Raw genomic sequence first — 16,938 nt, 5'->3', positions numbered from 1 at the left:
TTGTTATATATTTGTTTTTGGGTTTTTTTGTTTTTTTTTTGGGGGGGGGGGGGCAAACTCGAAATCATTCCAAAACAATGCTAAAGTACATCCTGAATGAATAAGTGTTAAAGAGTTTCCACCCATGTAATTTATATCAGGAATCAGTGTTTACAAATAACTCAATTCCACAGACAATGTTACACAAGAGTTACTGATTTCTTTTAGCCAACACTAGAACCATAGATGGTAGAAAGCATGCATGTAGATTATGTGATAGTATAAAACTAAACCCGAACACTATCTGAAAGCCACTAGAAGGCGATGCCTGTGGTTCCAAAAAAGACATCCAGCCCTATTGAAGTCTATGGAAAAATCACCATGACATGACATCTCGAGTTTATGGGCTCAGTCACTCATTTTGGAACACATTGAATAAATAAAGTCGTCTTTTTTTAAAAAAAAAATTTTGGTCATGGGATTATCTTAAAAACCACATTATTATTACCTAATGAGCTGTCAATCAGAAGTCATTAGCCAGTGTGTGGTTTGACAGTCAGACCCACCTTTCCTTGTCACATCTGATTTTTTGTAGTGGTGGCAACACTCAACTGGAAGCTTAAACTTCAAACTGGGACCATCTGTAACCAGTAGGTTATGTCACAGTGGAAATAGTCGAGGAAATAATTATTTCAACCGCAGGTGAATCTGTAAGTTTGCTAGCTTACAAAGAAATGAACAGTCTCACATTTTTAATAATATTTTCATATTAATGGAGAGGGACAGAATTTTAACCAAACTAATTACATAACAGTTATACACTGAATTGCTTGTCATTGAGTGAATTATTTGAGCTGCTAAAACTCAGCCTGAGTTCTGGCTCCTACAGATTCAAACATGACCTGACCGATTTTTAGGACCAATACTTCTACCAATATTTAGCGATATAAAAAGCCAATATTCTGATACATTAGCTGATATTTATTTCAAAAATGCAATACAAGCAGAATTCCCTAACATTTGTTATGTGTAGTTACTTTTCCCCACACTCTGCTTATACCAGCTAGTTGTTTCTGTGATATTCTAAACACCAACAGAGAAGTTGCCCTCTGGTGGTCAATACTTTCTATACTCTGTTAAAGATCATGGTTCCTCTCTACCTGCAGACAAATATAATCAACTTTATTATTATAAAAGAATTTAATGGATCCTTGATTCAAATTTAAAAATATATTTAATATAAACAACATAATAATAAATTATTTTCTCTTTTGAGTGGCCCCAGTTATTGATCAGTGCAGTAATGAATGAATCCAGTGTTTCCCAAACATGTGGGCCAGGGCCCCCTGGTGTGTTTCAAAGGTTCTCCAGGTGGACCACAGTGATAACAGAAATTCAGTTTGAAATTATTAACAAGTATGTAAAGTTACAAATGTATATAAATGCCTATATTTATATAAAGAGTTAATTAAAACTGGTAATCAGAGGTGGTTAGTTTGTGATATTACTCATTACTCTGAGGTAAGCTTACTGCTCTTGTGCCCCAGGGACAGGTGGGTCATACATTGGCCATAACACTTTGCATATGACTGTGTAGCGTTAGCGATTTATAGTCTGTGTTGTTTGCATCTTTGAATAAAATTTTCAAGAAAGTGCATCACCTACTCTTGTGTTTTGATTAGAGTGAAGATGCTGGGCTGCAGCACTCTTGACTTTGGGAATGGGTGAATAAAGCACTCAAGTCTTTAAACTACTTAATTTGCAGTGACTTGAAACGGATAAAGAAACTTTTTCTTTCCCAATTATCAAATCAATAATTTCAGTATTTATGATGCCATTTAAACGCTGTAATTTGACAAGTGTTTAATTCATGAAAGGACAGCTCTGAAATAAGAGCCAGTGGAATAAATACGGCGTCCCTTCAGAGGGGATTTAAATGTCAAGAGGACATTGATCAAGAAATAAATCAGTAATAGATTAACCATCTTTGAGCATTGATGCCATAATACTAGCCTTTCCACCAATAACACTAATGTATGATGGAGGATTTCAGTAGCTTTTCCTTAGCAGTGACATGTGGGCTGGACGATGGGACACAGTGGAGTTGAGCTGACAGAGTGAAACAGAGGATCTGACAGCAGGAGCGGCCGCTGATGCGCTCTTCATCACGGCCGACTCCCACTTAAAAAACTCGCACCCTTTCTCCATCCGTCCTCCGCTGCCTGATCGGCGGACTGGGCAGCCATAAAACCCTCGACCGTGGTTTGGACCGCCATTTGACACGACCTGACGCTTTGCACGACGGCCGCACGCGCACAGTGGAGAAGTGATCTTCTGAGCTCCTCTCACAGAAGTGATGGAACGGTCGGCACAAGAGGAGAGAGCGTTGGTTGACAAAGAGGAGAGGACACTGCCGTGTGAGGACGGACGCAAGGGAGCTGTAGCTTGTTTGGCCGGCTCGGTGTAGATGGTAAAGGAGGATCTCAGAGTGTCTTTATGTTTTGGGATTTGTGTGATGGCGGGTTTGGGCCAGGCAAAGGACATGTTGGGGGTGGAGGTTTTTTCTGGGACAAAAGGATTAGGCCTAATCGAACAGTTCTTAGTGGGAACATAAGATGTTTTGTGAAGTTGGAGGGAGGTTCTAAGTCCTGTGTTGCACTGATTTGATTTACCAATGTTAACAGTTTTAGGCACAACAAAATAAATATCTGAGGTCACTGAATGCATCGTTTCTGTTGTTGTTCTGTTGTTCATTGCTGTTAAGATACAACAATGAGATTTTTGACCTTTACTGGTAGAATCTGTGGTAATCTTTTGCATTTTAGAGCTCTTTCCAGTTGGTTCTCTCATATCATCATTCAAAGTGAGCCGACTTCCTGCTGAATGTGAAGTATGCTGCTCTAACCAATCATAAGATCCACTATCAAACTCAGATATGTACTCTGCATCACATTCATCATTTGCTTCATTAACATCACCCTCCAACACCACGTTGTCATATGAGCCACACCTTTCCTCAGTTTCCACTAAAAGCTCCGCACCCTCCTCTTTCTCCGTGGATCCTAGCATTGCTTCTGTTTTTGAGGCCCAGTTTGGTGGAGACAGATTTGAAAAGCAGCTCACGGTAGTGGAACACAGAATAAGACTGCTATTGTTATTCTGGGGAGAAACACAGTTTGTAACAACTGAGGTGGAAAGGCTAGGGGCAGCCTCTGCTGTGACTGATTTCCTGCCGTGCCTCAACAGCGGCGCCGCCGTGCCGTTCAGAAGAGTCTTTGGTGAGATCAGGCTTTGACAGATTTGAGCAGATTTGTAAATGGAGCTTGGGTTTTTCTCTGTGGCAAAGTTCTGAGCAATCTCCTTGGGACATGGTTGTTTTTGACAAGCTTTGAGGGGAATTTTAAATGATGAGTGTTTGCTACGGATGACTGTATTTTCCTTTTTATTCTCGTTAGGTTTTTCTTTCTTGTCTGCAGGACAGGAAGTGTTTCCAAACACTGGTTTAGCCATCACTGGGGTCTACAGGACATAGAGAAGATTTTAAATCAGTATCTAAATGGTACAACCCATTAACTATCAATTTAACTCTGGAAGCACTTCTTCCGAGTTACATAAACTATATTGCCAAAAGCATTCCTTCAGCCAGCAAAATAATTGGATTTCCAAACTCAGGTTTTCCAGTTATTTCCATGGAGGTGTGAAAGAATGGCCTGCACAGAGTCCTGACCTGAACCCAATAGAACACCTTTGGGATAAGTTAGTGTAGAAACTCCGAGCCAGGCCTTCTCATCCAACATCAGTGTCTGACCTTACAAATGTGATTCCAGACAACGGTCAGAAATTCCCATAAACACTCCTAAACCCAGTGGAAAGTTTTCCCAGAAGAGCTGAAGGTATCACAGCTACAAAGGGTGAACTGAATAAACCTCTTTGGATTAAAAATGGGACGTCAGTAAAGTTCATATGTGTGTGAAGGCAGACGAGCGAACACCTTTGGCAATATAGTATACTTAGTTCTAATGTTGTCTTCTCTCCAAACACACAAAATACAAACTTAAAGATATAATTTTATTAATAAATAAAATCTAAATCAGTACAACATTTTTGAAAAATTCTACAATCAAAATGTTTTTGCACAATTTCCTTCATATTATTATCTTCACAGAGCTTTTAAATTTGGAAGATGATGAGAGATGCTAGGATTTCCAGAGTTGGGGTTCGTTAAGGGCGACATCGGCCGGCCACTCACCCTCTCCAGGCTCCTAGTAACCTTCATTATGCACCCATCCCTCATCATTCTTGCTGCCAGCTGAGCTGTGTTTCGGGCATCATCTAAACCTGAGAGAGAAAACAAAGAAGTGTTAGGCCGTTAGGTTGATGGTCGTGTGTAATACAGAATTACCTACACTTGGTCACATACCAGAATGTTCTCTGCCCGAAAACTGTATTCCAAGATCCTGAAGAGCTCCATTCAGGCCTTTGGGTTTCCTGTTGTAAAAAAGCTGGAAAAACAAAAAGAAGTTAGAGAAACAACCACATGGGCAGAGGTAATTAGAGTAAATCAGCTCAATTACACAGTCTGTGACATCTTACATCTTAATAAAAATATGTACTCCTTTTACTCAGTTTACTTAATTTCACATTACTGTAATTACCATAAGTTATGCCTTTTTGGACTCACTTAAATCTGTATTCTAGTCTTTGTGCTTTTACCTTAAAACTGACACCCCTTTAAACATTTTATGCTTAAATAAAACATACAATAAACAAAGACGCCTTCAAAACTCTTACCCGGTATGTGCTTCTCAGGTCTATCCAGCTGTTGAGAACATCAGGTTTATGAAGCTGTTTGCGTTTACACTCATACTGCAGACAAACTCCAAGATCCCAGTCTGACACCCAGCGGAGACCAAAGAACACAAATTTCAGTGCACTTTTGCTCATTTTATACCATTTAATACCTTAAATAGTCTTAAGAACTGCAGTAAATGAGCAGATTTAATGGTTCTCTATAGCTAGTTAAAAAATGTCAATTCATAGCAATGCTGAGCTTACAGATGTGTAGACCAATATACTGAGAACTTTTACCTGACCACGTGAGGAAAGTACACAGCTTTTGAGACGGTCCCGAACATCTCTGGTCTTTGTTGGCAAAGGCCACTCCCATTTCGAGCTGAAGGTTTTGGAGCCAACGGCTGAACCGCGAGAGACAGATCTGAAGCGGGATCCCTGCTTCAACCTGCATCTGTACGAGAGAGAAATAAAAGTTGGTTGTAATGTAACACAGAGCATGCTGCCATTTTTAAATGTGTATGCTGCAGACACCTGTGTAATCCCAGTCAGCTCAGTACAGAAGTCAGACAGGATGGGGTGCTCCTGGGGTTGAACATAAGTGTGAAATTCAGACTCCACCTCCCCCGTGGACGTGTTCAGCAGAACAGCAGGAAACTCGACTGCAGGGAGGAAGAAAGAAAAGATGGGCCGGTGTTAAAACAGTAAGGACATCACCCGGATGTAAACTGTGAATGTTAAATCTGCTCCTTACTAATTTCTTGGCTGCGGTTGTTTTTCTCTCTCCAGCAAGTGGACTCAAAGTCGATCACAATCAGATAAGAAAATATTTGATCTGAAAGAACCAGACAGTTTTCACAGCCATAATCCAGTGTTAAAAAAAATCAACTGTCAAACAAATCCGATTTGAACGTGGCATACTCACTTGATACCACAGATTTCTTCGACACAGAGGACTGGCTCCGCTGTCTCAACAATCCTAATTCCCTGCGAAGGGACGAAGATAAAATAGTGTGTATATCGTAACAACACCTGACCCAACCTTGTATTTAAAGTTACAGTGAACCACAATTCTACTTTTAACTGAATACGCTGTCCTCGTAGATGTACTTATAGCATTTATCTAAAACAATATTGAAAAACGTAATTTGTAATCGACATAAACTTATTCGTTGCTTTCAAAACACGTTCCTTTGTTCAGTTTGTTTAGGTTAGCAGATAAGCCAGCAAACAGGCTAATTTTACTTACTTCGCCAATTTCTTTGTGGTCATAGCTGTTATTTAATTTTGCCACGGTGATGTTTCTGCGACCGTCTTTCTATGAGAAACTGTGAACAATAGCAGGAGCTTGACTTTAGCCATTAATAGAAAACTCGGGGAATTCGCGCTGTTTCTTTCAAAACGGCATCTGTAGCTCCGAGCTCGATTATTTAAGCCTGCAAGTCGGCAGGCATCACTGTAGAGTCAAAAATAGTCGAGCTTCTGTTGCCGTCTTACGATTTCCTATCAAAATAAAATACCTCTTGACACTCAAAGCAGCTAGGTTGTTATATAGTTGACAAAAAACTGAACAAAAACTAAGACCAAATGTGTGAAAAATACTCCACTTTTGTAAAAACTTAAACAAAAATAAAAACGACTTAAAAACGTCAAATTAAACTAACAGAAACGGTTTTGTGAACTCAAAAACTGTTTAAAACAAAAATAATAAAAACTATAGATAAAATATCCTGTTTTAGTATCTGTTTGGTAAAAACTTTATTACAACATGCTTGATGAGGCACTGACGTCGTGTATACTGAGATTCTGGTTGTCTGCATGACTGTGAGCCAGCTGCTTTTAAAAAGTGCTGTGTTTTTTATTGTAGTAACTTTGCTGATTTTCCTGAAGCTTGCCCCTGAAATATGTGCTTCATACAATAATAATTGAAAAAATTGTGAAAAATAACACTGAAACCATTAACAAATAAATCTAAACATTAAAAAACAATAACTAAATTAAAACAAAGAAAATTCCCCCTGGAAACTAACTGATATCAAGCTCAATTTTAAACAAAAAAGTCAAAATGAAATAAAAATTAAAAACTAACTAGAAAATACTAATCATAAACAACAATTCTGCTACATGCACATAGCCGTAGCTACTCGTGTTTTATTTTTAAAGTTACAGACCGGAAGTAGTGCTAGTACCTGTTTTTATTTTCACTTACAAGACAAAACTAGTAACACATGCTTTAGCCATGTGTTACTAACTGAAGATATTGGTAGAAACATATAATTTTGGACCAAACCGGACCCATGGCGTGTGGTATTTACACAATTTTACCTTTATTATACATCTCACGCGTATACCGGACTTCAAAATTGATTTAAACTAAAATTTCAGCTAGGTTGGGATTTCCTGTGTAACTGTGACTCTGATATAAATAAACTAACTAACCAGAAAGAGAAGAATAAGAGAAGAACCAGCATTTATGAGCACTTTAATTTGTGAAACTGAACTTCTGTTGATAACAAATGGCCCTTCGCTGTGTTTTCAGTTCCCCAGCTCTGGGTAATGTGCTGTAAACGTAGCATAGTCTTTCTGTATTTTATTTTGGTTTAAACTGCCTGTCTAAAATACAGTTCAACGAACAATTACCAGCTCCAAAATTAAGTGAACATGAAAATGAAAAAGCTCACTGACAGCGTGTGATTCTTAGCTGTTTTTAATGCCCACAGCTATATTAGTAACTCTAAAGTTTGAGCTCCAGCTCTACAGAACAAGGCTGCATTGCTCTGCACTCATTTGAACCTACAAACATTGCACATTTAAAAAGGAGCATCAGTAAATCTTAGCACTAAACAAACTGAAATATGTTTTTGGTTTGCCTTCCAGTGTAAATATAATTGGCTTGAACATGGAGTCTTCCACAGTTGCAAAGTGCAAAGCAAAGAAAAGGAAAAACAGCACCCACACAGCTCAGGAGGAGGCTAAGAGATTCAAAACTGAACAGCGAGATGATGAGGTGCTGCAGTGTGGACCTGCCTCTTGCTTGCCAAGGGTTTCGGTATTGCCTGACTGCCTTCAGCAACCGATCACCCTGAATGAACTGACAGAGCTGCTGCAGTATGCTGCTCTCGGGAAAACAGGTGGCATCAAAAAGCCCAGGTAACAGCTGCAGTAGTAATGTGTTATCTACCCCATCAGCTGGTGTCAAAGAGTCCTCAGTAACTCATACTGTGCCGTTATACTCACATAATAATAATAATAATTTAAAATGTGTTTTTTTCTGTCTACTAGTTGGTGCCGTCTCCGCCATCACAGAAAGGTTAAAGGTGTAAATGTTGTGATTGTGGAGGACCTGACACAGAATCACTTTTACAAACACTACCTCTGTCTGCAGCACCTCAGGACCAGCTACACTTCTGTAAGAGGGAAAATAAACACAGCAAATCAAATTATTTATGAGTGAAGTCATATTCGTAGCACTTTAGCAAAAAAATAAATAAATCTTACTTTTTTTAGAGGGTCACCTTCACGCCATCATCTGTAGATGTAGTATCTGGAATTTTTTCCAGTCAAGTTCCCAAACAGGACGGTTTGTCTGTCTCCAAACCAGATGAGGAACTGCAGGAAGGTGAGAATCATGTGATGGATGATGGATTAATTTAGTAGTTCTGCTCCTATTATCTTTTCTTATTAATATTCATCATATTATTATACTGTAACATTTAGTGAAGAATATTCGATCTCGCTGGTGTTTTTGAGTTTTCATGTAATGTTTTTGCTCTTCTCTGCACCTGTGTTCACTTTTTCTGTGCACTGGTGCAGCGATGAAGAACCACCCAATCATCACTGTGTTTGGGACCGAGAGGAGAGGACTAACAGCATATGTTCTCACAGAGGAGGAGATGATCAAGAATAACTACCCTGTTAAAGGTAAGAATTTTTCTGTAATGTTGTCATGGCCATCCAACAAAAAGGAAAAAAAAATAGATGTTCATACTGGGATCAATCACAATTGTTTCTGTTTTCCATCCTTTTTTTAATTGCCACTTGGCTTCTTCTTGTTTCTATCTAACACTTTTCTACTCTGACTGACAACCCAAGGTGCTTTTTACTACAAGCCGTAGCAACCCATTCATACAGAGCTTTATTCTGTGCTTCTGAGCACTGATCTCTGAAGGATCAGGGCCCATTTGGGGTTTAGTGTGTTAAAACAGTAATCTGATATTTTTTAAACTATATCTTGTGACAAAATTACCAAATATTAGATGGAAAAATAAAATAAGCCGACCTGGGGCATTTCAACATGAGTGCTGAGTGGCGAGATTTACTTTGAGCTTTGACCTTGAATATGAGTGGTATGGTGTTGTGTGGGCTCAGCGTCTCCTCCTCACCTGTTGGTTTATTTGTTTTCAAACAGGAATGCCCGGCTTTGAGGAATTTGTGTGTACAAACTGCGCTGACTGTGTGACTGACAGCAGCCCCCTCTTTGGAATCGACTGTGAAATGGTGAGAGACTAAAATATTTTGTCACTTCCCATTTTCCACGATGGAATCAGGTGGCATCACAGAGGTGCAGCTGACAGCTAACAACCTGTACGGCGCTATATTGTATGGCTGATTTTTGACTTACCCAACACTTTTGAAAACCAGATCCCAGATTAAAAACAAACAAACAAAAAAAAAACTGCAGCACTATGTCCATTTCTTTGCCCAGTGTTTCCCAGCAGGGCAGTGTGCCTCTGTAAATAGGAAGCTTCCACTCACATGCTTGTGTTAGCATCTCATTGACTATGCCTATGATAACAGCTGCAGCACAAAAGGTTACATCCATAACATCGATTTGTAGCTTTTTTCCTGCAATTTTTAGTATGATTGAGTTTTTGCATTCACTCACTGTTATGTTTATTTTATGTTTCAGTGTGTAACAAAAGATGGAAAAGAGCTAACTCGTGTTTCTCTGGTGGACGGTGATGGGAAGTGTTTAATGGATGAGCTGGTGAAACCTCCGAACCACATTCTCAACTACTGTACCAAGTACACACGCTTTTTTATGGTCTCGAGTTTTAATAAATTAAGAGTCACATTATGTTTGTACAGGAATCTGTGTCAGTCAGTGTCATATATTACATCTTATAGAAACATATTCATTGTTCTGTCTGAAATTCTTTCTCCAACACTGCTCGTATCTCCTGATAGATTCTCTGGTATCACACCTGCGATGTTGCAACCAGTAACAATGACTCTGCAGGATGTTCAAGAAATGCTCATTAGGATTTTGCCACATGAGGCAGTTCTGGTGGGCCATTCTCTTGAACATGACCTCATAGCTTTGAAAGTGAGTGATTTCTTTCAAACCTTCTGATGAAGTCATGGCTCACAAAAACAAATTATTAAAACAAAACACTGTGTGCAGGATATTGGCAGCTTTTTAACATTTATCAGAAATGTTAGAACATGATCATCTTGACTCGGCTGAAATAGTACTTTATTCCAGCAGTAATCATGTCCTGTAATTTCAGAGAAAATATCTTAAAAGAAATACTTCAGTTTTTTCATTAACATGAGCTGTAAACCATGTTGCGTCTGTGCCCGCCCTGCAGCTCATCCACAAGCATGTAATTGACACGTCACTGCTGTACGAGAGGGAGTGTGGGCGAAGGTTTAAGCTCAAGGTTCTGACTGGGATCATACTGAAGTGAGTTCTCGTGTTATCTCTAAATATTTCTGTCCCACTGTGATCGATAATCTAATTTTCCACTCGTATCTCAGGAGGAAAATACAAACAGAAGATATGTTGGGTCATCATCCAACTGAGGATGCTCTGGCAGCCCTGGAGCTGGCCCAGTACTTTATTAAAACAGGACCTCGCCAGGTAGGAAATCATATTTGGAAAAGTACACACACACTCACACACAGAGGAATGATCTAACATTTCCTTTGCTTACTGTCAGGTTTTAGAGATTCACTGGAAGGCGCTGTGGAGAGAAACAAGAGAGGAGCCCTCACAGAGTCACAGGTACAACAGTCTCTATATTGTTAGTGTGCAGGCCAGTCTATAACTTGTGTTTGGGTAACCTTAAAAAGAAAAAAAAAACATGGGTCTGACTAAAAACGTAAAACACAGTGATCCACTAAGCCATGCTGGGATTACTCATCCAGTCTTTCTTCCTTCTCGTCATGTGTAAACCCCACACACAGCAGAGGGTGCGGGTTTTCTTATAGCCAGGCATTAACAAATTATAAAGTGACCTGATGTAACCTGTAGGTGGAGCAGGTCAGAAAATTAACCTTACTGCGCTCAGATGCTGCCATTATATATAATATAAGGTCAAATAACTTAAATGACCCTGCTTGTCATTTACTGAGAGAGAGAAGGAGAAAACCCTGAATGAATAAACTCAATCTGCTGCATTCAGCTTCAAGGTGATCGCTGGAGTGGGTGAAACGGAGGAGAAGTGGATGAAATGGAATTGTAGAATAACAAATGTCACTTTAGTGTTGCAGGTCAGGTCAAGTAGTTAATGTCCACATATTTTGCAGGTCTGCTGGGGTGGATTGTCTCATGTTCGCTCTGAGCTGAGTGAACTGTGTCTTTGTCCGGGTTTTTTTAACCTTCAAGTTAAGGCAGTGCATTGCACACCTGAAAATTAAGCACTTGAAGAAATTTAGGTTTTAAAACAGGATGTAAACCTCCTGCAGTAAGCATGTAGGAACTGACCCATGTGACCCACTGTGTTATCTTCAGAGGTATTTAACACACTGTGAAACTATTTGCAATCGGCCTCCCGATCTCTGTAATCTGTTTTTGTCTTGTTTTGGATCTCTTTCCATCCAGTGGCCTCAGCTACCAGCTAAGACTGAACAACTTTATGAAAGTCTGAAATGAGAAAACAAATTTAGGCATTAAAGTCGTCTCAGAATACTGTGGATGGATTGAGTTGTTCACCTGCTGCTGACAGGTCCTCTGTCTTTCCTTCTTGTGCAGGTTTTCTGACGTGCTACACGCACTTGGACGTTCAGTAGTCTTTTTAGGAAAAGATTCCAGTCACAAGCAGTGTAACTCAGACAAAGAGGTAAGAAGTAAGGTGATGTCTCTTGTGTCTGTAATGAAACACTCGACTGAGCCCCCCAAAGCTTTTTAGACGTTACTGACTCCTTCTCCAGTACATGTGAAAGTATTGGTTCATTTTTTGTTCTTTCATATTTATCCTCACTTTCCTCTCGTAAACTCTTCCTGCTTTGCTTCTGCCCAATTACACCTAACTCATTATGCACCGCCCCCCTCCAGGTGCTTAAATCTTTCCGAAATCTGAAAACGCAGCCGTTCTTCTCCGTCCTTCAGTTTTCCACCTTGTCAAACCATCTGAAGAGTTACTTCCCTCATCAGGAGCGGCACCATCAGATGGTGAGGCTTTTCGCCAGCGCTTTGTATCATTTTGAAGACATTCGCTTGCGTGTATTTACTCTGTCTATTTATTTCCTGCAGACTTGCTCAAGACTTCAGGACATGTGTGTAGTGTTTGCTGGGCCGTTCCCCACAGGCTTCTCTGACGGAGACGTGAAGCAGCTGTTTAGTTTCTGCGGAGCCGTTCGAAAAGTCAAGATGTTGAACACAGTGGTCAGGGTGTGCATCGCTTTCATTGTTTCACCAATTCGCTATAAAACCAGAGCTGCGAAATTCTTCACCGTTGCTTGAATGCTTAAGTGTTTGATCTCCCAGGTACACGCAGAGATTGAGTTTGAGTTGCTGGAGGGAGCGATGCTGGCGGTAAAAACTCTGAATGGCCTTAATGTGCTCGGGCAGACTATAAAGGTAGCTCTCTTCCTTTTCCTTTTTTTTCCATTTGCTTCTGTTATTTATTCCCTTTGTGCTGCAGTTAGGCCCACATTTATGCAGATTATCTCCAACTACTTGTTATTTTCTAGGTACAGAGGCCGGTGTGTGAGTCAATGCTAGATCTGGATGTGACTCTTAAAGCACTGATGGGTGATGCTCTGAATGCCCGTCACCTCTACGCTGTTAAAATGAACCACAGTATGACTGAGTGCATCAGCACTTCCACAAAAGTTAATGGGCATGTGTCAGATGCTGAATGCTTAGATGTCACTCCTGTGAAAACAGTAAACGGGCTACCTCCAGCTAAAATAAACAAATGGTTGCATCTCAATACCTCTAAATCTGAACTGTGTGAGGAGTCAGTCAGAGAGACATTTGGCCACTTTGGCACAGTGAAGAGAGTCATCCTATCTGCCAAGCCTAAAGAATCCACAGGACATGCATGCATAGGTAAGGTGAAAACTACATTTATCACGCGTTGCACGTGCTGTGTGTGACGTTTGCGTACACTTCAGAGTCTAACGTGTCCGGCTGTCAGTGTTTGTGAATTCAGAGGACAGACGCGCAGCGCTCAACTCTTCTGAGGATCTGTGGAAGAAGAATTACCTCACCTGTCCATCGCTGACGCCGGTCCATTTGCCTTCATGGGTTGGAGCGGAGATTAAGGAGACAACCCACAGGCACAGCAGCGCTCAGGTAACGAGTAGATTGTTGTGATTCCAGTAGGTTATCGTTCTTTTTTTAACCCTTTATCACCCGTGTATGACACAGGTTGCCTGGACTTGTTTCATAATTTTGGCTGTAAAAATGACAAAATAATTCTCATCTTTTTGGAATCATTTGAATTATATTTCTAGGCAAAAATGGTTGAGAGGGAAGCCAATCAAAAAGCAGGCTGACCTGAAAGTGAGGGGAGTTAAAACGACCTGTTTTCAGAAAGCGCGTGAACTCGCGGCCTGCTAACAGGGCAGAACTATGAGTCATGCAAAGCTACTCCAGTCAAGTCAAGCATAAAAATATTGATCTGGAAATGTGCACAAAAAGGTCTCATTTGAAATGTTTGGGGTTTTTTTTCCAAGGCTCTGAATTCAATACTGTTGTTTTCTTAGAACAAGTATTTCAACCATCCTGGGTCATAACACAGTTCTGCTGTGTCATCCTATAAAAATCCAAAGTAAAAAGGGAAAAAGGAAAGGCTACACCAAGAAGAAACATCACACACAGATGACTTCACTAATTAAGAATATTACCAACAATATAACATAGTAAAGTCTTACAGAAGAATTTGAATCTCTGTTAGTTACTTTTATTCTTTCCTATCTGCACACTTTCTGAACGTGTGATCAGGTTTTATTGAGTTGAAATGTGACTAGTAATTAATTTCTCCCTCCTGTGCAAAATCAAACTGATCCCAGAATCCACACAGCGTGTCAGCACCTCAAAAGAGAAAAAAGAAAACAAGGCATGAAATCTAAATAACTCTGTAGAGCGCAGGGATAAAACTGCAGCCTTGAGCTCACAGTATATCAGGGTTACTCTGAGCAGAGGCCAAGTGACAGCCCCACTGGAGTTTGTTAAATTGGATTTAAGAGTACGAGAAACAGAAAGCTGGATAGTGCTGGGACCATGATTATCTTTAGATGCTTAGCTGGCACGATCTTACAAATACAGATCCCCATGGTGAGCGTGATAAGCTGCTACGTTTAACGAATGGAGTCATAGTATGATGGATGTCATCATGTGGTTTCAGGATATCTCCGTGTGATTGGTTGATATAGATAGTGCTGCATTGTGTGTTTTTTCTTTTATAAGAATCCAATCTCAGTATAGGTTCATTTCCTGTAATAGTTTTGCTGCAATATGTTTGTGCAGATGACTGCGCCTGGCTCTGCTGGAGGTTTCTTCCTGTTAAAAGGGAGTTTTTCCTTCCCACTGTCGCCAAGGAGCTTGCTCATAGGGGAATCATATGATTGTTGGGGTTTTCTTGCAATAAAAAGCACTTTGAGGCAATTCTTGTTGTGATTTGGAGCTATAAAAATAAAATTGAATTCGATTAGGAGAGCTAAAAGCATCTTTGGTAATTAGATTTTTCAGAATATTATTGATGTACAGAACATGTATAATGATGACTCTTATGTTTCATATGCGTAGGAGCAGCAAATGGATGTCGCGATGAGGAAGCTAGACCGCTGCCTGCAGAAGCTCTTCAGATTCCTCCCGGCTGGCACCTTGTCTGTGGTTGTGTTGCTCGGACACGCCAGGTGAGAAACCCCGCAGCGTCTCTGCCTCATTCTGCCCTCCAGTCATACATTTCTGAACCATTTCCCCCCTGTTTTTCCTCCCCCTAGCACAAATGGTCACCTTCCTGGCTTGTGTCTAATGGAAGTCAAGCAAGATTGTTGAGGAGATGGAGCTGTCGGCTCCAGGATGCCTGAACCTGTGTCACCTGGATCAAATGAAATCTGTTCAGTAAAGTGAAACTTGAAGGCGTTGGGTTTTACTGAGACTTGCTCTACCTCAGGAATTGCTTTTTTAGTTTTGTGTAATGGGGCAAGTTTTTTTTATGGCCTTGAAATAATCAAAGCTGCAAACTAAGATTTGCCTTTAGTGTGTGGATCTAAATTGAAGAACTCCATACCCTAAGGGTATAATAAAAATATCATGGTTGTCATTCCATGAATAAACAATATTTATACATTAACCTGGCTTCATGTTGTGGTGCAATGATAGAAAATGAAGAAAACAACTTGGGAGGCTCATTTATGAGGGGAAAACATGCAGAGGGATTATGCTGTATGTAAAAGGAAGATGGAATGATTTCCACGAATGTAATGCTTGAATTAAATACAAAACACATGAATATTATTGTGCTTAGAATATAGGAACTTTGAATTTGGATGTTGTACTTAAAAGGGATTACATTTACAGACTAAAATTACACATTAAAGCAGTTCTGCTGCGACTGAGTGCAAACATTTATAAGCCAAACCTGCGTATAAATATAAAGGTCATTGCATATAAAATCAATCAGTGCTTCTTATCTGATTCCCTCAGAGATAGCTGATGTTTTTGTGATACAGAAACTTTAGCATATTTAATCAAACCATGCACGTCTGAATTGCAGGCCCTACAGTACAAAGTTATGCTGCGATATTTCTTTGGAATATATCCACACGAATCTTTAAGGGTTGAAAAAGGCTGGGCATCAGTGCATGACTGATCGAGGCCCTGCTCTGTGGATGTGTGTGAGAACCTCTATCAGGATGTAAAATTGTTTAATCAGTGTTGTATGTTCAAAATAATAGATCCCAGAATTAATACAGAACATGTAAGCGCCAATGCAGTTTCTTCATTTAACATTTGCAGGGTTAAAGAAATAATTGTGTTAGAAGAAATCACAGCTAGAAAAATGACCCTGGTATCAATATAAGTATGGAAATGCCACTAATCACAAATATATCCATCCATCCACTTTCTTCTGCTTAATCTGCTGTATGGTGACACGGCCCTTGAAAATTTGCACAAAATGAACTTTTTGTAGTATTCTCCAGTGAATTATCAGAAGATAAAACAGTCAGGATACCAGTGCTTGTTTGCGCTCTGTGCAGAGGTGCCGCTTCCCAACAGGAAAAGGCTTCTCACCAAAACAGTGGTGAGTGGATTAGCTAATAACTATAAATATATTAATATAATGGGCTGCATAGTGGTTAGCACTGTTGCTTCACAGCAAGAGGATCACTGGCTTGAATCGACCATTTGGCCGGGGCCTCTGTGTGTGTAGTTTGTATGTTCTGAATGGTTGTCTGCCTCTGTGTTGGCAACAGACTGGCGAGCTGCTCAAGGTGTACTCCACCTCTTATCCTAAGGTAGCTCCACCGCTCTGAATTGCATAAATAGAACAGAATGCATGGATATTAAATATGACGCTATGTAAATGAAGCCAGTAGAGAAGAGGAACTTCCACCAGTATCACATTATTTCTTTTCTACACTTTGATGTTCAGCATTCAGCATTAGTTAATTTAGCCAGCAGTAAAAGCGCTGTATTTGTATAGCGCTTTTACTAGTCCCTAAGGACCCCAAAGCGCTTTACACAACCAGTCATCCACCCATTCACACACTGGTGATGGCAAGCTACATTGTAGCCACAGCCACCCTGGGGCGCACTGACAGAGGCGAGGCTGCCGGACACTGGCGCCACCGGGCCCACTGACCACCAGTAGGCAACGAATGAAGTGTCTTGCCCAAGGACACAACGACCGAGACTGTCCAAGCCAGGGCTCGAACCGGCAACCTTCCGATTACAAGGCGAACTTCAAACTCTTGAGCCACGATCGCCCT

At 40.3% G+C, this 16,938-nt stretch overlaps 2 protein-coding genes across 2 annotated transcripts; one reads left to right on the top strand and one right to left on the bottom strand.

Moving 5' to 3' along the window:
- Positions 1-170: 170 nt before the first annotated feature.
- Positions 171-6,197, bottom strand: eri2 (ERI1 exoribonuclease family member 2). Its single transcript, XM_084931905.1, has 9 exons — positions 6,020-6,197; positions 5,696-5,757; positions 5,525-5,605; positions 5,305-5,432; positions 5,068-5,224; positions 4,771-4,871; positions 4,400-4,481; positions 4,229-4,317; positions 171-3,498 (listed from the first exon to the last, which is right to left on the bottom strand). Exons 1-9 carry the CDS (start codon positions 6,040-6,042, stop codon positions 2,029-2,031), a joined length of 2,193 nt encoding a protein of 730 aa, XP_084788031.1. The 5' UTR covers positions 6,043-6,197; the 3' UTR covers positions 171-2,028.
- A 776-nt stretch (positions 6,198-6,973) lies between these two features.
- On the top strand, positions 6,974-15,299 carry rexo5 (RNA exonuclease 5). The gene is made up of 19 exons (XM_084931904.1): positions 6,974-7,077; positions 7,648-7,920; positions 8,053-8,179; positions 8,278-8,389; positions 8,584-8,691; positions 9,179-9,267; positions 9,680-9,795; positions 9,958-10,096; positions 10,362-10,456; positions 10,531-10,633; positions 10,713-10,777; positions 11,747-11,834; positions 12,050-12,166; positions 12,248-12,385; positions 12,482-12,574; positions 12,688-13,048; positions 13,137-13,294; positions 14,750-14,859; positions 14,947-15,299. The coding sequence occupies exons 2-19, from the start codon at positions 7,670-7,672 to the stop codon at positions 14,999-15,001; spliced, it is 2,325 nt and encodes a 774-aa protein (XP_084788030.1). The 5' UTR covers positions 6,974-7,077; positions 7,648-7,669; the 3' UTR covers positions 15,002-15,299.
- The last annotated feature ends 1,639 nt before the right edge of the window (positions 15,300-16,938 follow it).

Source organism: Perissodus microlepis, chromosome 6 (genome assembly GCF_051167445.1).
Source record: "Perissodus microlepis isolate ML-2025 ecotype Zambia chromosome 6, ASM5116744v1, whole genome shotgun sequence".
NCBI lineage: Eukaryota > Metazoa > Chordata > Actinopteri > Cichliformes > Cichlidae > Perissodus > Perissodus microlepis.
This window is presented reverse-complemented; position numbering and strand designations above follow the sequence as displayed.

Excerpts from the sequence above, each read along its gene's own strand:
- eri2 (XM_084931905.1), bottom strand. The coding sequence starts at position 6,042 with ATGACCACAAAGAAATTGGCGAA. Across the intron at positions 5,225-5,304 it reads AGCTGACTGGGATTACACAG|ATGCAGGTTGAAGCAGGGAT; the intron begins GTGTCTGCAGCA and ends TCTCTCGTACAG. Across the intron at positions 4,872-5,067 it reads TACTTTCCTCACGTGGTCAG|ACTGGGATCTTGGAGTTTGT; the intron begins GTAAAAGTTCTC and ends GCTGGGTGTCAG.
- rexo5 (XM_084931904.1), top strand. The coding sequence starts at position 7,670 with ATGGAGTCTTCCACAGTTGCAAAGTGCAAAGCAAAGAAAAGGAAAAAC. Across the intron at positions 12,167-12,247 it reads AGGAGCGGCACCATCAGATG|ACTTGCTCAAGACTTCAGGA; the intron begins GTGAGGCTTTTC and ends TATTTCCTGCAG. Across the intron at positions 12,575-12,687 it reads TGCTCGGGCAGACTATAAAG|GTACAGAGGCCGGTGTGTGA; the intron begins GTAGCTCTCTTC and ends GTTATTTTCTAG.